Here is a 25,753-nt window from a genome sequence, read left to right as displayed (position 1 = left end):
AGTCCTTTCTTCCTTTTTCATCGGCGAGAGTCCGATTTGTTGTCCGCAGTTCTCGACTCAGGAAAAAAATAGACGCAGAAGTCTAGAAGTCTGGAGTCTTTTTCATAAGGGCACTGGTCTCACTGCTGAGGGTTCCTCCTGGATAAACACATCACCTCCAAAATACCCAACTTCCCAATATTATCGCTTTCGGGGATTAGATTTCAAAATATGAATTTGGGGGGGACGCAGACAGTCAGTCTATGGTACAAAACCAGTAAAACAGCTACTGTTCTATTTATCTGGGCCTCACAACAATGCTTTGTTATGGTTTATGAGGATTTCTCAATCCCCTAAGCTTTCTCTTTCCTCTTGCTGTCTCCCAAGTAAAACTCACCCCTACAGGCAGCTTCTTCCTTCATGGTTTTCCCAACACTAAAGGTCATGTTATATTTCACATGAAGATGGTGATGGTGGGCCTGACTTTCGTTGACTGATTCGCTCAGTGAATAACTATTCAGCACCTACTACGTGCCAGGCCCTTGGATACAGACGTGACATGCCTCTCACTTTCCTCACACCAGACATAGAGCACCCCACCCTTCTCTCAGCATTCATTAGCCTTATGCTTTTATGTCATGTTCACAAAAGATCTCATTCCCCCTGATTCTGAGCTCCTTGAGTGCGGCTTCTTTGGATATGCACGATGAGATACACAAACACACACACACACACACACACACACACACACACGCTATAATTTTTTAATAAATCACCTAGTGAATAAATGTCTCCATGCCAAAACGAATGAACAAATGGCTTCTATGCCATTTTTGATAAAATCCGAGTTTACGAAGATTAAGTCATGGTTACTTAACCAAAAAAGCTACCTGTTCAGTAATGTTATAATTCAAATAATATGTTTCAATTATTTTACTACAAAAGGAAAAATTTTTATAAGAACCCACAAAATCCTGACACCACCTCCTCCTTCACTATTTCATTGTTATTTCTGGGCTCTGTGTTTGGGGTTTCTCAAGGCTGTTTCAGCGGGAGGGTTAAGCAGTTACCACAAAGCTATAAAACAGGGACATTGATCTCCATCCAAAAAAAACCCCCCAAAAAAAACAAAACAAACAAACAAAAAAAAACAGAAGCCAAAAGATTGGAAATAAAAAAAGATGTTTTTATAACTTACAGAAACTGGGGGCAATATTGGTGCAATAGTCCACCAAAAATAAAGGTCAGAATAATGGTATATGGCAGAAGAAAGCTAAAAGCATAGAATCACAAAATAACTTGAGAGGTCTTAACTTCCCAGCTTTGCATATGACCATGAAAGGTCAGAGTCTGTACTTAGACTGGGAAATGAGGAAATGATTTGTCTGAAGTCCCCCAGCTGGTTAACCGCTGAATCAGGGTCGGACCGTGTGTTTCCAATTTCCACATCAAGGCTCTTTTATGCAAGAGGTGAGATTTCATGCTATTGAAAGTTCAGGCTGCAAATTATGCTTAAGATTCACCTTGTTAGAGTCTACATGTAGCAGAAGAAGTTTAAAGAAGTTTTTCTGTTTTAAAGCCACTCTGTGCTTGTTTGAGTACAACTATCATTAGGCTTATGTAACTAATATTTGTCAGGACCGCCTACATGTTTTTGAAATATAAATACCCTTTCCATGAAACTGTCAGCATCTATATAATTTTTAAGTGCAGGGGAGCACAGCAGTACATATTTATCTAACAAGCGTCCTCACAATTATAGATCTGGACTAGAGTTTTCAGATTGTTCTCTTCTGTAGTAAGGAAAGGGGAAAATGCAGCCTAGGGGTTCTGAGCTGGAATTTTAAGCCTAGATGGTTAACTCCAATGAGATGCGATTTCCTCCTCCCTGTATAAAAGACCGGTTGGCATAAAGGCATACATTTTTACATACAAGCCTGACGTTGCAAGCCTACAATACTAACAAAACCTAAAGCTTTGTTGGTTGTTAACCATTGCGAACTGTTATCTCTTCACCCTTCTCCTCTGCCACGTTATTCTAGAACACTTCTAAGTTAAATGCAGGAGAATAGCCAATAGGACGCCTGCTGCTTCTTTAGGATCGTGTGTAGCGTTTTCTATTTGAAGCCGGGGTTTTAAATTTTCTTTCTAACTATCTTTTATTTTTAAAGATGGTGGGGAGGAGGGGGAGAAGTGGTTGGGAGGAAATTTCCCAAGAAGGCGAAGTAACAGCAAGTTAGAATGATGGCTTGCCAGGAGGGAAGGAAATGGGGAAAGGCTGTAAGATGTGAAAAGAGGTGTTTTCAACACAGGAGTAGGAGTCAAACTTCACTTGGTGGAAGGCAGATGCGCACAGGACACATCTTCGGGATGAGGGGAGGAGGTGTGGGTGGTTGAGGAGTCCCTGATACAACTTGAAGGAAGCTGAGTGCTGGGCGTGTAAATACCCCCTGGCAATGAATGTCCTCCAACGCCTGCCTAACGGGATGATTAATTCCACATCGCACTCGATTTGTGAAGAGAGCTTTTGAAAAAAAATTAGGACAGTTTGCTTGTGCAAACTGTCAAAATGATGAATGAAATAGGTGTGTACAAATGGGGAAGGGGGGATTGCGGGCATCAATATATTGGCTTATACATTTTAGTTCCCCTAATGTCACGGCCGTGTAGACAGGGCTGAGAGAACGGCCAACTGGAAGATTTGGTTCATTTTCTTAACTGCATATGTAATCTTCAGACTATAATAAGATAGATTACCAAAAAACTGAGATAATCTCATTTCTTCATAAATTGTCTTCCTTCATCGCCTCAATAATACATAACCATGATAATGGGTATTTATAGTGTGTCCCATGCAAGATGGCCTTGGGTTCTTAACCTAATATAATAAACAGATAATTCAAATAAAAAGACAGCATGGGCCAGTGGGAACAAGGCAAGGCGGCCAAGAAAGGCAAAAATCCATACTCTACTTAAATATATTAATAAAACAAAGGAGGGCCTGCTCTCTTTTCTAATGAATGAAAAATGCACTTAATTTAATCTGTTTAGTTTGAGAAATTATTTGCTTTCCCTTTTCCTCACACTGGAGCTCTGGCCACTCCTGGAATTGATCACCTCTGCTAACCACTCACAGTGCTGTAATAAATTGAACTGGGACACACGAGGCCACGTTTACCTCTCCAGAAAACACCCGTGCACCCCCCCCCCATCGTTCCCTAGACAGCCTCAGAAGACTTCAGTCCCCTATCAGGACTCACCCTTGCCCTGTGGGATAGTGACTAGTATTAATAGTTTTGATATTGTGGTTTATTAACCACACAAGCCATACGAGAGTATAATGTCCTTGTAAAATATTCAAATAAAATAGTCAAAAATCTCCCTCCATTGGCCTTCCTCCCCAAAGTAACCACCACCACCACTTTGTTCTCTAAGGGGTTCACCATTAAACATGGGGGTGTGTCTCATTCCCTTGCTTCTCCATGCATCTGCGCACGCACACCCACCCATGTGCATATCACGGTGTTATTTTATTCGTACATAGAGATGTGGGGAGAGAGAGACAGAGAGATGTGCACTTTGTTTTATTGTTTTTTCCCTTTATATAACATGGCTCAGCGTGCCTTCAGCATCAATACCTAGTGATTGACTATCATTTTTTTTTTCAATATCTGAAGTTTATTGTCAAATTGGTTTCCATACAACACCCAGTGCTCATCCCAAAAGGTGCCCTCCTCAATACCCATCACCCACCCTCCCCGCCCTCCCACCCCTCATCAACCCTCAGTTTGTTCTCAGTTTTTAAGAGTCTCTTACGCTTTGGCTCTCTTCCACTCTAACCTCTTTTTTTTTTTTCCTTCCCTCCCCCATGGTTTTCTGTTAAGTTTCTCAGGATCCACATAAGAGTGAAACCATATGGTATCTGTCTTTCTCTGTATGGCTTATTTCACTTAGCATCACACTCTCCAGTTCCATCCACGTTGCTACAAAGGGCCATATTTCATTCTTTCTCATTGCCACGTAGTACTCCATTGTGTATATAAACCACAATTTCTTTATCCATTCGTCAGTTGATGGACATTTAGGCTCTTTCCATAATTTGGCTATTGTTGAGAGTGCTGCTATAAACATTGGAGTACAAGTGCCCCTATGCATCAGCACTCCTGTATCCCTTGGGTAAATTCCTAGCAGTGCTATTGCTGGGTCATAGGGTAGGTCTATTTTTAATTTTCTGAGGAACCTCCACACTGTTTTCCAAAGTGGCTGCACCAGTTTGCATTCCCACCAACAGTGCAAGAGGGTTCCCATTTCTGCACATCCTCTCCAGCATCTATAGTCTCCTGATTTGTTCATTTTGGCCACTCTGACTGGCGTGAGGTGATATCTGAGTGTGGTTTTGATTTGTATTTCCCTGATGAGGAGCGACGTTGAGCATCTTTTCATGTGCCTGTTGGCCATCCGGATGTCTTCTTTAGAGAAGTGTCTATTCATGTTTTCTGCCCATTTCTTCACTGGGTTATTTGTTTTTCGGGTGTGGAGTTTGGTGAGCTCTTTATAGATTTTGGATACTAGCCCTTTGTCCGATATTTGACTGTCATTTTATTTAGTGCCTTCGGAGCATCCCAAAGTATGGGTAGCTCACAATTTATATAATGATCTTATTATTAATGAACATTTTGGCTGTCCAACAAGTCATATGAACTATAACGGGAACAAATGGAGGCACAAACAAGGAGAGTCCTCACTCACGGGGCAAAGCAGTAGCATAGCCATGAGATAATTAACGTTAAAGATCTTTTAAAGAAAAAGTCTTGGAGACTAAAAATGGTTGACAAAGACTGGCCTCCGTCTTATAATGGTTAATCAGAAAAATTATTCTGTAATTATATTTCCTTAAAACGGAACATGGAAGCCACATTAAGGAAGTTTCTCAATAAGAACAAATATTGCTTCAAAATTTGTTTGCGATTATATTCATCCAGAGGACCTTCACGACAACAACAACAACAACAACAAAATAAAAGCCGGGACAATAATAGCTACCACTTTTTGAGGATAACTAACATTTATTTATGTTTTCTAATCAGCCACAGTCTTTATCTTTTTGGAGAGAAAAACTCTCTTTTTGGAAAATGGTACTGATTCCCTCAGTGGCGAATCTCTGTCACCCTAGTCGTTTAGAGTTTCTGACGGTCCTGTATTTTGTTTTTGTTTTTGTTTATTTTTTTAATGTTTATTTATTGTTGATTCAGAGAGAGACAGAGCATGAATGGGGAAGGAGCAGAGAGAGAGGGAGACACAGAATGTGAAGCAGGCTCCAGGCTCTGAGCTGTCAGCACAGAGCCCGACACGGGGCTCGAACTCACGGACCGTGAGATCATGACCTGAGCTGAAGTCCGACGCTCAACCGACGGAGCCACCCAGGCGCCCCGACGGTCCTGTATTTTGTACTGCATGGGTATCTGAGCATATAGTTCAGGCTGCTATAACAGAAATACCATAGACTGGGTGGCTTAAACAGCAGATGTTTATTTTTTTCACAGTTCTTGAGGCTGGAAGTCCGAGATCAGGAAGCCCACATGATTGGGGTCTGAGGAGGCCTCTTGGCTTACAGATGGCCACCTTCTGGCTGTGTCCTCACATGACAGAGACAGAGAGAGCTCTGGTCTCTTCCTCTTCTCAGAAGGACACCAATCCCATCATTGGAGGTCCCATTCTCATGACCTCACCGAAATCTAACCTCCTCTCAAAGGCCCCACCTCCGAATACCATCACATTGGGTTTCAACCTATACTTTTGGAGACAACACAAACATCCAGTTCATAACAGTGGGGAACAGAGGGCGCTGTCCAGAAGGAGGCAAGGTCACAGTGTAACCCACTGGCCTTCTCCTGGGTGGAGGCCTTGGTCAAGGTCAAGGTCAACGCTGGCACTCCGTAAAATGCCTCCTGTGGGCTTTGCACACGCAGAGCCTGGAATGCACTTGGCCGGTGAAGGGGTTCCTCTTTTTGGACCACATCCTACAATCAATGCTGATATTCACAAACTGGCGCTGGAGATAAAGCATGGTTTCACCTCTTCTCAGTGATCACTGCCTCTATAATTCACAAGTGACCCATGGGAACACAGACCCCCCCAAGTAAAGCCGATGATTCCCTTTGCTCTGTCTAATATAGACATGCGGTATGCATTCTGGAAGCTCCTCCAAACAACAGAGAAGAGAACAGGGGTGGCAACTGACAGGTCTGAGCACTTAATGCACGTGTTAGACACTGTGCTTCCATGACCACAGGCACTCTCACCCTCACCATAACCCCGTAGGTTGTTGTTCTAGAGGGTGGTGGGCTTTCTGCCATTTTATGTACTCGGTCATCCAGGCTCACAGTAAATAACCTGCCCCCAGTTACGACCATGGGGATGGTGAAGCCAGGAGTCTAGAAGAGGTTAGAGGACTCACGGGCTCACAGTGTCCAACTACTCTGCCTCACCACATCATCAAACTCTGTCCTCAGGTACAATCTCCTTCCTTGAAGAGGAAATAAATAAAAAATTGTTGGCCCCGTTCCATCCTCGGGGAATCGATGTGGGGTCTGAAGAAATAGAGGTTGTACCTGTGGAGGTATCCTCTGCCTGTGTTCAGAGATGACTCTCCAGGCCGTGAGATAGGAGCCTCTCACGGGGGGGGGGCACCAGTGGACCCCCCTGGGAAAGTCGATGGGTAGCTTTTCTTATTTCTTTTTCTGAGATTGCTTCTCCAAAAGCGGCGCAGATCCATTTCCTTCTGACCCCAGAGTACCTTGACCTGGTCCAATGCAATTCTGCAGAATTCGAAGAGGAGCCCAGTTTCAGAGAGCGTGGGTGGCGCTCGAAACAGAATACAGCTCTGTGTGTCGCTCAGACCCAGGCCCTCCGAGGTGGGGGTGGCTGAGTCCGGTACGGTGGTTCGTGCCAGGAATGATGTGACATGAAGGCTTGTGACAGGCCACGTGCACACAGAGCGCTCTAAACCCATTGTGGGCTGCCGGAGTGGCCTCGCGAAACGTCTGCGGATCCATTATACCTCTAGAAATGTGTGCGACGAGTCCTGTAAAAGCAATAACTTTGTTACTGTGAAAGTCCTGAACTTTCATCTCTCTCCTGAGGATGACTTTCTACTTAACAAAACTTTTTAAAGTCGCCTTAAGTATTTGGGGCCCCGATACCAGCTACAGAATTCTGGAAACCGCGCTTTAGACAGGTAACTGATTTGGGGTGTTTTTTTTTTTTTTGGAGCCTGAGGAGGGGTGAGTGTGGGAAAGATCACAGAGGTGTAGCCTGTAGTTTGGGATATTTGTTCTACCAGCGACCGGGTCCTTCCTACTGGACGAAATGCGGAAGTCGAACTATCCTGTCCCTTCACAGTGAGTATCCCTCACCGTTAGAAGGATGAAAGAGAGTCAAAGTAAATAGCCTCTTTCTCCGTTCAAAGTCTCTTTTCTTCTTTTTCTGCCTGAAGCACTTCTGAGCCTATTCAGCTTTCCTTCATTGCCTCTTGCACCAAAGCTGCCCTGTGTCACCTGTAAGTCAATTACAGAGGGAAAAACACACAAAGCCATTAGAAGGAAGTAAAAAGTATAAAAGGCCCGGCAAGCCCTAAGAACGCTGACACACTGCGAAGCCACAAGAAAGCAAGAACAGGCATGATTTCTATTTGAAAGGGTGAGGGTCAGAGTGTGCAGGAAGCTAAGATGTGGGCATTTTTCAAGTAAGGATGATTGAGACTGGATTTGAAATTGACAGGTTTTCAAAAAAGTAAACAGGGTATTTTTCCTACATGAATGCATGCTAAGCACGTTCCTTAAGGAGTGGAAATAATAGAAAGTAAATCAATGATGTTTGTTTTAACCTGAATGCCACCATGAATGGTCCTGGGCAAAATAACCTACTGAGAGCAGGAAGCAAGGGGAGGTGCGTAAGCCAGAACGGCATTAAATTCAATCAATAGGTTTTCTGTTCCACCACGACCAAAGCAAGGAAAGAGGAAGGCTAAGGTTTTCAAAGAATAATTTACTTTTTCTAGGCTTATTTATTTATTTTGAGAGTGAGCGCTCCTACGTGTGGGAGGGGCGGGGACAGAGGGAGAGAGAGAGAGAGAGAGAGAGAGAGAGAAGCCCAAGGAGACTTCACACTGTCAGCCCAGAGCCCAACGCAGGGCTCAATCTCAGGTTCGTGAGACTATGACCTGAGCCAAAATCAAAAGGCAGACCCTTAACCGACTGAGCCCCCCGACTGCCCCTCAAAGAATAATTCAGATTAGGCACTACACAAAGTGAAAGGAAAGAGGATAGCAGTATTCATCACCAACCCAGGATGTCAAATCAGCCTCCCTTGCTTCATGATCCGTCCTCAGACCTGCTAGACACTCCCCCGTGCTTTCCCCTCTCGCGCAAAGTCAAGGGGGCCCCAAGCCCCATATCTGTGCTTCCTGGCCTCCCCCTCAGACCTCGTCTCTTGCTGCCTCCCCTCCTTCACAACTGCAGCCACACCAGCCCCCTGGCTCCTCCCCAGAGGTCCCACTCCTGGCTCCCTCCATCACTACCGTGATTCCCCTGCCTCCTTTATGTCTTTGCTCAAATGTCCCCTTCCCTTGACCATCTGACGTAGTATCGCAGCCCTTTCCAGCCCACCTTGTGTTGCTCCATAGTGCTGACCACCCTCTGATGTATTCCGTGTTGTGCTTTATCGTCTTCTTCTGCATCTAAACGCAAACTCTAGGAGAATGGCAGATTTTTGCTCTTTTGTGTGCTCTTAAAGTGCCAGAGCCGAGAAGAGTCTCGACATAGAGATGTAGGACACATTTGTTGAGTCAACAAGTGAGTGAATGAAAACAATCGCTGTACTCGTGTGTTGGGGGCGGTGGGGGGGGCGGGGTTCATGGGGCACTCACCAGAAGGAACCATGGCTCAGATTTACGACTGCAAAGAAACAGGCACTCCGTCGGGGGGTTACCGCACTTAGAGATTATTATTGGAGCTGTAGTGGTACCGTCTGACAAATATTGGGCTCTAATTTTTTTTTAAATTTTTTTTAACGTTTATTTATTTTTGAGACAGAGAGAGACAGAGCATGAACGGGGGAGGGTCAGAGAGAGGGAGACACAGAATCTGAAACAGGCTCCAGGCTCTGAGCTGTCAGCACAGAGCCCAACGCGGGGCTCAAACTCACGGACCACGAGATCATGACCTGAGCTGAAGTCGGCCGCTTAACCAACTGAGCCACCCAGGCGCCCCTGGGCTCTAATTCTTCAGAGAAAAGGTCTTATCCTCTAGCTTTTTTGCTTTTACTGACTTCATATTAGAAATTCCTGAACAAACCTGGGGAACATGGGCAAGATGTTTAGCCTTGAAATACATTCTGTGATCTTTTTTGTTTCCTCGTGAACTTGATCTGTTCATTAAATCTCATCTATAAGTTTCATCATGTTTGTGAGCTTGCAGGCTGGCTGGTGGAGAGAGGAGGGAACACCACCTATCAGAGGAGATGTTTGCTGATGGAGGTCAAGGCCAGCCCCCTGGTAGATCTCGTTAAGTAACAGAGATGTCTCTTTGGTGGGGGGTGCAGGAAAACAGTAATGAGTAGCAAGGAACAGGGCTGTGAGAAAAATCAGGAGAATTACCAGATCTTTCTCCTGTGGTTTCTTCCAGGCACAATTATCTAAAACTCAAAGCACAAAAACTAAGCCTTTATTTCAGCAAACCCATAATACTCCTTGCCACATGCCGTTTGCTAAACACAGAGAGTTTAAAAAAAAATGTTCCTAGACATAATTTCATTATAGTAGTTGACACACAAACTATTACCACCACCCACTAGCTTTCTTGGACACTGATATGTCTGGCTGAGGGGAAACTTCTGGCCCGTGTGGCTTCCTTCTGCAATTACCATAATCTCCACCCTCCGGAGGTCACGATGCGGAAGTGGATTAGCGCACAAGCCTTTGGGGTCTCTGGAGAAGAGAGTTCAAATCCCGAGCTTAGGTCATGAGTAAAGATGAAGGGGGTTGGTCTAACGGTTTATTCCCCTTGGGGAGCCGTGAAAGGCACAGCTAGTTATGATTATTAACCTCGCTGAAAAGAAGCACAGCCAGGAATGTGGTGAATTGGTCCTCATCCAGTGAAACTGGCAACAGCCCACAGACTCCTGACTCTGAATTCACTCTGGACTTTTTCAAACACAATGTGAATTTTTTCAAAAGAAATCACAGTGTGACTGTTCCCTGGCAGAGAGAAGCATGTCATTTTGCAGAAGTGCCCATTTGAGCTCAAATAATTTAATGGAGATAAAGCAGTCTGTGATTATCAGCACATTATGAAAAGCGGGACAGATCCACTCTCTTGTCTTCTCTCTTGACAGGTGTATTTCTACTGGATTTGCCGGGATCCAAGGGCTTTTGAATGGTTTGCAGATCTCTTACTCTCGCTGGAAACACTCATGAGTGAGCGAGGGAAAGCTCACTTTCTGAGTTATCATATATTTCTTACCAACTGGGATGAAAATCAGGTATTGATAAGACTCTTAAAATGATCAATATTACATACGTCATTTAAAAATAGAGCAAAGGGAAGAGAAACCATGTCAATAATGAGCTGTATGGTTATCTGGTGGCATGAAAGACTTATTTGTCTGTTCTTAAAAAGGAAAGAAGGATAAAATAAAACCAGATTAGAAGAGTTATTCAAATCATAGCAATGGAAAAATCTACAGTTAACTTGCTGAAGAATAGACAAGCAGATTAGAAAAGAGGTTAGTTAATGGAAGATAATCCCAAGCGTGGAAATCCAAGAAAAATTATGTCACCAAAAGTTGCATTTGTCATTTCAGGGACATCAAAGCGCATATTACTGGTTAACTGTATTGTCTTGTTCAGCTCCTGATTGGGTCTAATTCTATGCTTTCAGCTATTCAGAGTTAAATAGAAAAAACTCGCAAGTGTTTACATTCAACCTTTTGTATTGTAAAGTATGTGAATGTCTACAGAAAATCATCATTATGAATACATGATTTATCTAGAGACTTCTTTTTCTTAAGGCATTCTTAGAAATCGTGTGCACATATGTTTATTCACCTAAGATCAAGGTGGTCTTCTGTTGTGGCAGGTGTTTGGAAATGAAATATTAAGGTGGAGCTTCCCCAAAATAGTGTATATCAAAATATCACACTAGGGTAGTATTTCAGTGTTGATAATATTGAATGATAACTACTAAGTTCTAAATTTTTTTTAATTCCTCAAATATGGAAGCTAACAATGAAGTGATCCCCAGGTTTATGAAACTTTATGTTCTAATCAGCACTTCCATAGCTGCTTGGATTGATATTTACTTTAAAGAAAGTATGTTTGAGCCAAGATTTGCATTAATCACTAAATTTACAAATGAATGTGCTCCTGAGGGTGGGTGTTGGGCGCTCCTGCCCTCTGCCTCCCAGTCCTTCTTCTCTCTCCCTCCTTCTCTCTCTCTCTCTCTCTCTCTGTGTGTCACACACACACACACACACACACACACACACACACACGCACACACTCACACACACACATCCAGACCCCACAAGAGATCAGTGAAATTTGACTCTGAAATTCCAGTAAGATGGAGCTTGAAATTCAGTAGCTAAATGAGTTTTTAGGGTCTTATTTGCAGGAGGCCTTAAATATTTATTCCTCTGGGATAGTTTGAAAGACAGGTTCCTTGGGAACTAGGCCTAAAACATCTTAATGAATTAAATAGTGTTAATTATGTTTTCCAAACAAACATTTTCCTTATTCAAATGGGATTTTTGACTAATGATCCATTTGATGAAGTACAGACACAGCCTTTGTTTTTTACTTTCAAGTACCGTGCTTGCTTTCAGCTTCTAAAGTGAATTGATTTCAAGTGTCCATCCAGGAATTTCCAGTCATTTGGGAGTCTTGAGACTGAGGTTCTGTTTGATTTTTGTGACAATACAACTCTGCCCCGTCCTATCTCTGCCTCCTCTAAAAGTGTGCTGTAAGATACACTTTTTTTCTGAATACAAGTAAATTAAAATAGACGTGTTCCTAAATTTTTGTCGTGACATGTTGAAACTCTTTAGATGCTCAAATTCCAGGAAAAAAATAATTGGTGCATTCTGTCAGCGAGGAATCAAAAGGCTGTTTTAGAAGTAGCCAATTGTTAAGCTGAATTCAACAACCTCAAAGTGGCAGAATGACAAGAACAGAAGGGACAGATGGAAAAGGTATTATGAAGGGCAAATCAACAGGGTTTGGGAGATTAATTGAATGTCGGGCTGAGAAATATGGAACAAATATAATTCCAAATGTTTGAACATCACTGATTGGTAGTTCCACAGTACCACTAACCTAAGTAGAAAAGGGCCCTTTTTTCTATTAAATAATGCCCAAGCTTTTTAGCAGCTGCTTGAAGGCCCTTCCTGACCTGATGGCAAAGGACTTGTTCCATTCCATTCCCATCATGCCCCTCTGGGCTCCTCTGGCATGGGAGCCACTGAACAATGGCTCGTATTTGCATGCCTACAGGTTTTCCCTCTCTGTTCCCTCTCCCTGGCAATCACTTCATGTCTTCTGTCCTCCCCGCTGCCTACTGAGTGGCATGGTTCTTTAAAGCCCCACTCCCTGTATGGCCATCCCCAGTCGTCTTGGTCAAAGTGACTCGGGGCTTCAGCAGGGTAATTTGTTTACTTCTCCAGAGCACTTTGTTTCTGTCTCTAGTTAAACAGGATTGTGGTCTGACTTATGTCGTTGTAGTTGTGCACTTGGGCTTGCCCTTCCTTTGATGACTAGTTCCTCACAGAGCATAGACCTTCTCTATTTCTTTTTGTACCGCCCACTCATTCCTGCTTATAGCAATCGCGCAACAATTGTATGTGGAAGTAAATTGAAGTCACAAAATATCTGAAGATTCATTTTTGGCTACAATGATCAGTTTGAAGGGACACAAAAAATTCTACATAAAAATATGCTTGGGGAGTTCAAGTCCCAGGACACTACCCAGGCAGGAAGATGAGGGCGTGGGGGAGAAAGTTTGGAGTGATCTTTATAGACTATGCTAATTGGTACCATGAAAATGAAAGTTCTTTGAAGAGAAGTGCCCCAGAAGTGACTACAGACTGGGAAGGCAGCTGTACTGTGAGGCAGGAGAATGTCATAGGAAAACAAATGTAACATTTCATCTTTGAATAAAAAGAAGAGTCGGAGAGAAGTAGAAGAAACAGGATTATACAATGCATATAAGATCAAGGAAGTGTTCAGCCATGTGGTTGGTGGAGAAGCCAAGGAGAGCAGCCCTGGGTTGGTGTTTAGATGTGGCACCTAGTCAAAGGTAAATTGGTTGCCTCTGCCTTCTTATTTGCTCACAGCCAAAACCAACTCACTATCTGGCTCCAGTCAATCCTACTGTTAAGCAAGAGGGCTGTGGGGGGTTCAATACTGCCACTCTAATCCGGAGGCTGACACCGCTCCCTCTGACCTGGAGTTCCAGTTCTGATAACAGGGCTTCTGCGAGTTTTTGAGACTCAATCCCCAACTACCACCTCAGTTCTCACTCCTGAGCTCTTCCCTAAGACTTCATGCTTCACTCCTCCTCTTAATAAACCTGCCCCAGAAGAGGATCCCACCATCCTCTCATTATTGCTCCCTCTCCTGGAGTGGCTATTCCCAAACTCGACTCCAATGGGATCCCGGCCATCTGGAGTCAGACTTGCCTGATGGCAACCTCCTGCAGCCCGGGTTTCTACGATTCTACCATTGTGGGCCATCTACCTACTGGCCCATTGGGGTGCCTCCATTGTTTTCTGCTCACCCACCCTATCTCGGGCTGCTTTCCTAGCCTGATGAGGCCAGCCTGGGAGGCCAGGTGTGCAGCAGGAACCTGGGGTAAGAGTTGAGCCTAGCACTTGTTAGCCAAACTGGTGGGGAGAAATCCTCAGTAGACGGTCCTGTGCCCCAGCCTCTTATTTATCGACCACTACTTACCCGATGCCTGGGTGCATCTGTCTAATTTGAAGATAAACAGTTGGGCACAGAGCTCCAACCAATGCACTTGCTGTGCTTTGCCATCGTGGTCCGTCTGCCAGACTCAGCACCCTCCCAGCATTGAGCCTGGATGGTACACTTCAAACTGTCTCAACCCGGTAGGCGAATCTGATTGTCAGATCCAGCTTCTTCCTGGATATTTCCCATCATTTTAATCTGGAAGGGCCATTCTCAAATCCTGAGGTTTAATAAGTAAGTGAATGGGGGCAGGGGTAGAGATTAATTTTTGAGAAGTTTGGCAGAAAAAAGGAAGTAGCTTAACGCTTGCTTTCCTTTACCCATATTTACTGTATCGCTGTCAGCCTTGCAAAGAAAAATCTTTCCAGGCTCACATTATTGCACATTGACCATGGTGAAGGCCCTGTGTTTCAGTAGCGCCCCAGGCAGAATATAAAGATAAATGAGATGTGATGCCTATCCCAAAATGCAAAAGCAGTGATTTCTGATAATAATGATAAGCATTTCCAGCCCCATGAAGAAATTTTTCGAGTATTACATCTGCAAAGGAACATAATTACCTGATCTTTAGTAGCACGTTTCCATGGGGTTTTTTTTGTTTTGTTTTTTTGGTTTTGTTTGTTTGCTTGTTTGTTTGTTTCGGTAAGTGTCACCTGATAGCATAATTTTTCTTTTAGGCTGTTCACATAGCTTTACATTGGGATACAAATACTGATGTGATCACGGGGTTAAAGCAGAAAACGTTCTATGGAAGACCTGACTGGAACCACGAGTTCCGGCAGATGGCCTACACCCATCCCAGGTAAGGCATTCTCTTTCCTCTGCCTGTGGGAGCCTCGCAGGAGGTTGCTGGTCAAGTGGAAAAGTCTAGGGCACAGGCTGCTTCAGGCGCAGTAGTGGGCACCTTGGGCACCTTGTTTAGAGATAAACATCAACCTGAGAAATGGTGGTCATAGGGTTTTCCAGGAACCACGGACCTCTGCTTGACTGGCTTACAACATTTAAATATTAGCAATTGCGCTGAAATTTTTCCCACGTAAACTCGATTAAAGATGGTATTTCTTAAACTACCTACGTTTCGAAGAAATGTCCAGTGAACACGGTTGATCTCAACTTGCCCAACTGGAGAATTCACGTATGTCCAACTGTAAAATGTATCTCATGTGTTTAGCAAAGCAGACAAAAAATGTTATGAGACCAAGCAGAGATTTCCTATGGCGGTGAAAGACTCGGGATCCGGAGCCTGAGATCTTGGGTGTAAATCCTGGCTCTGCCATTATCACCTACTTAGCTGGATGGGTTATTTATCCTACCACGGACTCCTTCGTAAATTGCAACTACTAACAGTGCTTACCTCCCAGGCTTCCGTGAGGGTTAAGTGTGTGAAGACATATAAAGCATCTAAAGGAGTGAATTCAGCAGTGTTAGTGGCTATCATAATCATCGTCATTATTATATTATATACATATATATTATATATATATTACAATATATATTATATATATAATATATATTAATATATATAATATATTATATATAATAATATAATATAATATATATTATATATTTAACATATATTATATTTAATAATATAATATAATATATTATATTATATATTTAACATATATTATATATAATATGTAATATATTAATTGATATTAATTAATATTAATATAATATTTATAATTATAAATATAATTAATATTAATTATTAATATATTATATTAATATATTATATATTAATTGTAATATAGAATATAATATAATATAGAATATATATAATATAGAATATATAATATATATAATAATATAATATATTATATATTATAATATATTATAATAAATATTATATTATATTATATTATCATTACGTAATAAAGTTCAATGTAGAGAAGGACAAGCATTTGCTCTGGGGCCACAAGATGGTAGTGAAGTCTCTGTTTTCTGATTCTAGAAGTTACTGGCTCTATGACCTTAGTAAACCATGGACAATACCATGTAGTCACAGTGTTTTTTTCAGAATTTAAAAAATATATAGCTTGGTAAAATGCAAAGCACTAATGCAAATAGTTATCATTGTTATTCTATGTCCCATAAGTTGGTTTTTGTTTTGAATCCCCATCATCTATGGCTCTTGAAAGTCAGTATGTCTTCTAACTGTCTTTGTTTAAAGAGTAGTTTCCACATTTGAGGAAAGACCAAGGAAGTGAGAGAGTATGCCATGTAGCTAACTGGGAAAGAGCAGAAGGACAGCATGTGCCAAGACCCTGAGGCAGCAGACACTGTTCCTGGCATGATCCATGAGGCTAGTAAGGGTGGAATAGAGTAGGTAAGAAGAGTAGCAGAAGGCATATAGGAGAGGTAACTGGGGGACTTTTACAGACCGTTGTGAGGCTTTGGATTTTATTCTGAGAAGAGAAGTCACTTAAAGGTTTCAACAGAAGAGTGACATGATCTGTCTTATGTTTAATGAGATCACTTCTGGCTATTGTGAGAGAATAGATTATAAGTGCCCTCGGGCAGAAGAGGAGAGGCCCGGGAGGAGGTAAACAGAGGTAGTGGCTTGGATTAGGACAGAGCAGGTGCTGAGAGGCAGTTGGATGCTGGTATTTTGTGAAGGTAGAGCTGACATGGCTTGTTGATGGATTCGATGGGAGACTGGCATGACCCGAGCTAGAATGGAGTTTCCCTTACTCATTCGGGGATGACTAAGAAAAGCAACTCTGAAAGCAAAGGGTATCAAGAGTTCCTTTTTGTGACATGTTAATTTGAGATCCCTATTGTACATCCAAGTGGAGATTTCAAGTAAGCAGGTGAATATGAGTCAGGAGTCAGAGGAATTCAGGCTGGAGATATGCACATGGAGATGTCAGATGTGAACTGTGTTAGAGCCATGAAACTGGACGAGATGGACAAAGAAGCAAATTCAGAAGGACCAGAGTTCAAGGAACCGCCATATTTGGAGGAGAGGACAATATTTTCTCTGTGTACACGTCAGAGAGTTTAATATAAATTACTCTTAGCCATCAGATTAATCACGTCATTTACATCTTCTACACCCTGACCTTTCTTCTGTCCACTTTATCAGTATTGAACCATGAAGAGTAAATTAAAATCTAGTGACGTCTCTCTGACTAACTCCTTGTTTCCATCTCTCCTTGTAGTTGTGGTCTTCTGTCATCAGGGTCATTGCCTCATGAAACCTTCTCTAATTCCCTAGAAGGTTTTCTGCCCTTTGGAATACTCTTCTGGTGAATATTATTCATCTTTTGGTCAGTTTGGTTGCTCTTTCTTATACTCTCTTTGTGCCAGAGCTGTTCCATTTTCTTTTTTTTATTAATTGTCACTGAATTTGTGAGACTTCCCCCAGACCAGCTGTTTGAAGAAGGTATGATAAGGAGGGGTGTGTGGAAGGGGTGACCATGTCCAAGGTTCATAACCCATCCAGTTCAAACTCTGAGACCCCCAGCCAACCCTCTATACCCTGTGCCATGGCAGCCTGCCCTATAACCCCAGGCCCAAACCAAGAGCAGTCACTGCAGAGGCTCTGGACTCCTACCACACCACACCTGCATCAGCCCAAGAAGGAGGCAGTGGGAACCTTCTCCTGACCTTGAATAGTTCTGAGAGTAAAAGATTTCCAACAAGAAAGGCAAGGAAAAGCTTAACCTTTAACTTCAGGGCTAAGGGAGAGAGGGAGGCGACCAACTGTGCAATCACTTCTACCCTCAGGCTTGGTCTCAGCTGACCGGTAAGAACTGGACAAGGCCACAGAAAGTGGTCTTGGGACTCTCCAGGCACCACTCCTGAAACCCACCAGCTCCATTTTATTACCTGCCTTGACTTTTGGCCTGACACTTGGCCTACAATCCAGTTCCGGTGCCCCATCCTCGCTAAATGTGGTGCTTTGAACCCATCCCAGCTTCTGGAGCCTCAGAATCTGATTCCTTTGAGCTGCTTGCTCAATGCCCAGTCCCCTCTCCTAGACCCCCAGCCTCCTCTGAGACCTGAAAATCACCACTTTTCATCTCATTCCCACTGGGTGCTTGTCCAGAGGCAAAGATTGGATCATTTTATCTGTGGGTTTTTAAAAAGATTATAAGTAGAAAACTAACAAAATGTTACAAGAGCATATGTTACAATCATGACCAGATTTTTTTGGTTGGTATTTTCTCCTTTTGGAGAAAAACATCTATTCATTTGATAAATGTTCTACACTTTGTTTTCAATTATAGGATGAATGTTCCTACTTGCAGGCTTTTGACACAGACACATATATCTTTGCTTTGAGTTCTTATAGATAAGACCACTCCTTGTTAGGATTGGCCCTTATTGACTTGTTACGTTGTATTTCTTTATTTTTGTTATACCTGAAGTTTGCGGCCCAGTGGGGAAGACCTTTCAAACCAAACCATTTAACTATCTCCCTTCCCTCAGAAAGGTGTGAGCCAGAAACAGCACCAGGAGACCAAGAGCAGAACTGAATTTGCACAAACTCTGCCCAAACAATTATGGCAGGCAATGCTAGGAAGTGAGTCTGTCCAAGTGTCAGAGAGTGAGGAGTAGAAAACAATATGGAGGCCGGAGAACCACGTACTTGGCACTTCTCTCGTGGCCCTTGGGAGGAGAGTGCTCGTTCCTTTTCAGAAGCTGTAATCAAAGTTTAGCGTGTAAATGTACTTAAAACTCAGTGGAACTTTTCAGCACATGAGCTATGTAAACGCTTCCTGATGGTTGACTTCATCTCCCCCAGAGTAAAAGAGGCCACCCAAGGCCTTGTCACTGAATCAAGCCTCTACAGCATACTTCCCAGCCCCCAATTTTAAAAATAGTGTATTTGTAAGAGCCTTAGACCCTAGAACACAACTTGTTATATCGCTTCAACTGTCAATGTAATTAACATCAGACACACGTAGGCAAAGATCAATGATCATTTTTTCCCTGGAATGCCAGCTCCTCGGTCCAAGTCACCGGTAAAGAGCTTAGCACCCTCCTTCCAAAAGGCTTTTAAAATGACCTCCTTAAAATAATTTTGCTTTCTGCTGTGTAAAAGAAGATTTATGTTTAATGAAGCTTTTAATGAAGAAATCTCAGAAAGAGAATGCCAATAAAATCTAATTTTTAAACAAGAAAATCTAATTTTGAGAAGTATTTCAATATCCTGGCCTTTGTCCAGATATAAATGAAACACACAATCCAATTATTGTTCCGCACAAAGGACAAAGTAACATTAATTTTCTTCAGGATGGTTATTAAAGAGATAAACAGTATGTTTTTCCTCGATTATGTCAAGGATATGTTTGTTCCCAAGCCTCGTTGGCTACTCTTACAAGACAGGCTTTTCCTGTCATTAGCTCATATCTTTTGGCAAAGATGGGTCAGGAAGAATTGGTGGATTTGTTAGTGGGCTCAGAAAAGGTTCTTTGTTCTTGAGGGCCTTTGAAGTAGGCTCTCAACCATTTCTATTCATCAGCACGAAGCCAAGGATTCTTAGGGCTTACTCTTTTAAAAACATTTACCTGTTCACTCAAAGCTGGAGTTCATTCTGGTTCTAAGAAGAAGGAGTTAAATCAAAAGAAGAAAGGGAAGAGGGGCAAAAATATTTTTTTAAAGAACGTGAAAAACAGCACCAAAAATAAAGCTTGGAGGGAAGCAGATCAAAGAGAATAGTGCAAGCTCCAAAGGAACCAGAAAATTGCAAAAATAACAGTGATAGAGAAACAAATTGATGGGCACCAAAATGAATACAAATAAGGAAGAGGGAGGAAAAAATTAAAAAGACATCAAAGACCGAAAGTAGAAAATGCGAAAGTGCATTCTATTGTTTTTTACCTGCAATGAATTTTTGTAATTGTGTCAGCTGAATTACAGAACACAAGCATAGTTTCAGAAGAAGAGCAACAACTAATACCTGGATGTATAGAAAGGAGACCTCTGATTGATGTGCCCGAACTCATAGGCATGTGACACTTGTGTCCACTGCTTAAGCTGGACAGGCACAGAAAAGCACTTCAACCACAAACCAGTGAAAACCATTCTCCCAACTAAAATAGGGTTTGTTAATTAAACATGTGCATTGAGGGGCGCCTGGGTGGCTCAGTCAGTTAAGAGACCGACTTCAGCTCAGGTCACGATCTCACCGTCCGTGAGTTCGAGCCCCGCGTCGGGCTCTGTGCTGACAGCTCAGAACCTGAAGCCTGCTTCGGATTCTGTGTCTCCCTCTCTCTCTCTGCCTTTCCCCTGCTCATGCTCTGTCTCTCTCTGTCTCAAAAATAAGTAAAATGCATTAAAAATTTACTTTAAAAACACACGCATTGATAGTCATGTCTTAGTAATCTATAGAACTGTGTCTCTTTCACAAAAATGGAAGCTGTATGTCAATTTTTGTAAACATTCTCAATATGTTCCCAAGCTTTAACAAATATTCAGAAAATCAGGGAATCGTTTCCAAGAAGGTGCAGAGAATGAAAATAAATATATCTTTGCCGCATCTAGCTACTTTTTTGATAAACACACATTGTGCGCATACTAAACCGTCTGGGTTTCTGGACCACTCGTGTTTTAATTAATTGGGTAAAATGATTTTCCATAAGACTTCACTCTTTGCTCTTCCATTTCACATCGTATTTATCGTTTGCCACTTTTGGCTTATCCGCGGATAACTCCCCGTGCCATGGAGATGTGGAACTTTATGTAATGAATCATCATAAAAACTTTGGAGATTCGGCCATTTCTTCGTAACTTGAGTAGAAGTGTTTCTCTTATCTGGAAGGAATAAATAAAGAGTAAAAGAGCACTACCATTTGTTAGAACTGTTCAATCCAACCCAACGATAAATAAAGAAAGGTGCCGACTTACCATATGATTGGGAGATTCTAATCCATATTGCACAAATGTATTTTAGACCACCCATTGTTTTCAGAACTGTAAAAATACCTTTAGACTAAATTGAGTAAATGTGTCCATCTGGAACCACATTTGCTTGTGTGCACACTCTCCAATTCTCATTTGTACATGCATATGTGCAAAATGTTTTTAAATGATATTTTTAAGAAATTAACATTCTGATTATAGCATACAGGGCCCTCTATCTAATAGGATATTCTAAACATTCATTGTATGACTAAAATGTTCAGAATACCCAAAGGAAGAGGCTTCAGTGGAAATCCCACTCACGATAAATTACAGCTTGATGAGAAGAGTAAAGCCACCATTAACTTATGACTGGGATGTTGTTAGCATATTTCAGTCGTACCGTCCCACCAGAGGACATCCAGCCATATAGTCAAGTGAAGATTCAGTGGAAATCACTGGCTTTACTCTATTCACGGTAGTAAAGATTAGGGAGGGGGGTGAGCCAAGTGGATCTGTCATTCTGCAAAGTGTCTTTGATGACGTTGCCTCGAAAATCATTAGATATGACGAATATATTAGGATATTTCTGGATGAAGGTATATATACTGTAGTGTTTTATCTGGAAGGGTTGGCAGAAAAATGGCTCCACCCTTCCCTGGAATCCAATGCTACGAGACGACTACTTTTATCTTTTATTTCACTTTCTACTTGACCATGGCCATCCTCAAGGGCAGCAACTTGATCTGTGCTCCGCAGAGCTGAGCACAGGAGCCAGCATCAGCAAGAGAAGGGACGAAGAGAAGGTTGTGGAAGCTGGGACCGAATTCCTAGCTCTTTCCAAAGAAAACGGAGTTGGTGGGAACAGCAAGTCAGTTCTTAGCAGTGAGCAAGCACCGCTAGGGACCTTCGTAGCTCCTGATGAACCACCGAGTAATTAGGATGCGGAGAAAAGTAACAGAGCAGGCTGCTACAAATCAACCGGGAGATGGGTTTTCAAAAAAGCTGGCCAACACAATTATCATCTGTGGTTGTGAAAAGAAGGTGTTGTAGAAAATATAATTATACAATGAATCATTTGGAGGAATTTCTAGTGAAAAACACTCACGAGGAAAGATTAACCAGAAGTCATGTCCATTGTCTGATACCAAGTGTGTAGCCTTCCTTGTCTTCTTCCTAAGCCTCCATAAATCCACGGGAAGCTTCTGTTTATCGATTTTATTTGCAGAATGCACTCAGGGTATAAAGTAGTTTGATTTTTTTTTAATGGGGTTTAGGGTCTGCCCCTACAGGGTTATAACTTACCAAGCATAAAAGCCAACACATAAAAACAAACATACAATTTAAAGAGAGGAGGGCTCAAGGCAGCAGAACCTGGGAAGCCAGCAAGATGGTGGGATTACTCCCAGGCACACCCACTCTCCCATTTATCTGCTGAGCAGAAATCTCCTGGTGGGTGACATTTTGGATGCCTTTCATGCATGGCGTCGCTGAACTGTTTTTGAAAAATGCATCAACCCCACAGAAAAGAGCACAATGGTTATTTAGCAAATAAGAGGGGGACAGAAGGATTTTCTTTACTGTTTATCAGAGCTAAAAATAATACTGCTAATGTTAACCATCCTTGCAGCTCGTGTAAAATTTGTCCTTTTCGCATCAAAGTCAGCAGCCCAGACTGATCGATGCCGCTAATGTTGTCCTGGGTCCAACCCCTCATTCATGTGCAAGTTCCACAGCTTGCGGGCTGTAAACTGGAGAATAATGCCTTGTGTTTTTATACTTCTTTTACGGAGAATCTCTCTCCCTTTTTTTTTTTAATTCTAAGCAATAGGGGGTAATTAAACTTTATAGAAGAATTTTTTCTTTACCAACCCCATTAGGGTTCTGTTGCACTTGTCCATTGCCTCATAAAAGAAAAAACAAAACAAAAAAAAATACTGCCACATCTGTGCCTGAACCACTTTGTGCGGCTTCTCGGCTCTGATTCACACAGTGTGCATTCGTGACCAGAAATCTCCATACTTGAAACCACAAAATGCCGAGGAGGGTAAGCAGGGCAAGCGCAAGACTGTCATGTGTGGGGACAGTGACGCACAGAGTGTTAGTGAAGGGCTGGCCGTTCTGCCTCAGCAGAAGGCAGATAATGAGTGGCCTTTGTGAGACTTTTTGGCGACTGCATAACCATGACGGCTCCATGAATACAGAAGAGTGTGTACTTAGCTGTGCAGAGTAATAGCTATAACTTCAAAAGAGGCAGCATTGCTGTGAACTGCTGGGGACACCAGTGGTACACCCGGCCACTGGCAATCAGAATCCTTTGAAATGGAGTCTTAAAGGCAGAGCATCAAAGGGTGTCCTTGGGACCTGCAAACAGTCACTGTGGCTGCAAACGAAAGGGCAATGTTAGCCTGTTGGGAATGGGCCAGTGGGCAATCTCTTTGGTGACGCCTCCATGGACAGAAAAATATCACCACCCATAACAGAGCCTTTGAACCTAGATGCAAGGATACCTCTGGGCATCAGACACAAAGCCAAGCTGTGACTCCTCGCCAGAAAGAGTTTTGCCTGACCCATCTATCGTTCAAAATGTGTCACTCCAGAATTCAAACAACCCAGGGCTGGAGTGCCAATCCAGGAAGACTGTCATCATCGTTGGGATAACAGTCCACATCACCTCTTCTGTTCAGCTCTGCAGAGCCAACCCAGACACCCGTAATGACGACAGTCACAGCGTAAGCTGTTACTGAAGTTCACCTTGTGCCAAGCACGGGGTGGAAGGCTGGATCTGCCATGTCTTGTCTGATCCCCTCCGAGGTTCCAGGAGCTACGTGTCATAATGCACCCCATTTCATAGATCAGGAAATGGGCTTTGAGGAGATAGTTAATGTGCCCAAGTCCCCTCAGCAGCAAAGTGGCGGAACCAAGAGCGTTCTTAACCAGTGCCTTCAATTCCCACAAATACTGTAAAGTTGCTTCATTAAGTCATAAACTCGTATTTCTCAGTGGAAAATATTTTCTAAAAAGGCACTTTCTTAAATGTAGCCATGGGAATAATGCCTTCAAAAATACTACTTAGATATTTTAAACATATTGTCATTTACAAATGAGTCCACTTGATAAGTTCCTTTGAAGCTAGAGTTTGAAATGTAATTGAACCATCAATTTCTACCATGGTTATTACGGTCCTGGAATGCATAATTAAAATGTGGATTGGTCACATGGCAGAGAAGCATGTTAACATGCAAGCTAAGGAGAACAAGGCTATAGGCAAGCTTCCCAACAAAAGGCAGCTATGAAGAAGGAGAGGTATTCACTGAGCTGGACCTAGAGCCCCAGGAATTTCTCCAAGCCAGTGTTTCTCAAAGTGTGGCTCATGGGAGCATGTGCTTCGGGATTATCTGGGGGCTTTGCTCAAAATGCATTCCTTGGATTCAGACCTGGGAATCTGTGTTTTAACAATCTGCCTAGGTGATTTTATGCAAAGTACGAGAACTTTTGCTTTAGACTCAAGTAACTAATTCAATTTGTGCCAGAGACTGGAAAAATGCTATAAGGTGTAGAACATTGGAAGACAAAGGAAAACATAGTCCATAAGTCCCTAGAGAGACTGTCTGCACCTGACTTTCAGAGACAACCTGAATCCTTGCACCAGTGGGTTGTTTGTCTACAAGCAAAGCTGGCAGTCATGGTTCCAAGGGATTTGAACAACCCCGGGACGGCCACTATATGCAAAATACCTCTTCAACACAGTTTTCTGAAATGCCGTGACTAGAGATGACGACTTTTGGGTGACTCCACTTTCAACAATGTCTCTTCTTCCTTTCCAATTCTTCTCTTTGGCCTTCTTTGAAAACCAAAGGCATCCCAACAGCAGAAATAAACTAAGTTGCTATCACTTTAGCAAAAATCTTATTATCTATAAAAAGGCAGGGCTGAACAAGATATTCATAATAACTAACACTTCTAAAACCTTTTTGAATGCACTATCCCATTTTGTTCTTAAGAAAACGTGTGATGTAGCCATCAGCCTCTTTGTTTTACGCATGCAGAGACTGGAATCCAGGGTCTTACCCAAGACCGTGCAGGTGATAATCAACAGAGCTCAATACTCAACAAATGTGTATTTCCTACTATATGCCAAGCAGTATTCCAGGCTCTGGGATGACAGTGATGAGTGAAGCAGAGCAGGCCCCTCACATTCCAGCCACCGATCCAGGAGGAGGACAATCAGGGTCACCTGACCAGAAATCCAAGAGACAGCACCTCTGTTATTGACACCCTCTCCCCAGTCAGCAGGGCCCTGCTCGTCAAAGCCTCTTGGTTCCAGCCTGTGTGACTTAGGGTCTAACAAGATTCTGGAAACTGTGGGGAAGCATGGTACCGAGAGTAGGAAAGAGATCTAAGGAAAAGGAAGTGAGCGGAGAAAAGGAAAGTCACAACCCCAACCACTTCCCTAATTGTGTCAGTCCATCGTAGTTTCTGGCCAGCCTTGCCTCCGCATAACACACTCTTTCCTTGTTTTACCCTACTACAGCAGCAACATCGGCGTGTTCTTCTGTGGACCCAAGGCTCTCTCCAAGACGCTTCAAAGGATGTGCCGCTTGTATTCCTCAGCCGACCCCAGGGGCGTCCATTTTTATTACCACAAAGAAAGCTTCTAGACTTCGGAGAAAAAAATTCCGTGTATTACATACGTGGCTACAATCACATAGGTCAGCGCTCAGGAAATGTTTCCTGTAAAGGGCTGTATAGTAATTATTTTAGATTCTACAGACCATATGATCTCAGTAACAACTACTCTACTCTGCCATTCGAATGCATCAAAATAGCCACAAACAGTACGTCAAGGTATGGGCATGGCTGTGTTCCAATAAAACTTTATTTATGGGCATTGAAGTA

General features: G+C 42.6%; 1 protein-coding gene across 1 annotated transcript in view; it reads left to right on the top strand.

The window, feature by feature from the left end:
• NOX3 (NADPH oxidase 3) overlaps window positions 1–25,515 on the top strand; it is a 61,208-nt gene extending 35,693 nt beyond the window's left edge. Inside the window, exons 11-13 of the mRNA XM_047860202.1 lie at window positions 10,372–10,518; window positions 14,680–14,804; window positions 25,389–25,515. Of these exons, the coding sequence (XP_047716158.1) occupies window positions 10,372–10,518; window positions 14,680–14,804; window positions 25,389–25,515 (399 nt within the window). The remainder of the gene's footprint in view (window positions 1–10,371; window positions 10,519–14,679; window positions 14,805–25,388) is intronic.
• Window positions 25,516–25,753: the final 238 nt, after the last annotated feature.

The sequence above is a fragment of the Prionailurus viverrinus genome, chromosome B2, assembly GCF_022837055.1.
Source record: "Prionailurus viverrinus isolate Anna chromosome B2, UM_Priviv_1.0, whole genome shotgun sequence".
Taxonomy (NCBI): domain Eukaryota; kingdom Metazoa; phylum Chordata; class Mammalia; order Carnivora; family Felidae; genus Prionailurus; species Prionailurus viverrinus.
Note: the sequence above shows the minus strand (reverse complement) of the source record. Positions and strands in the feature narration are given on the sequence as shown.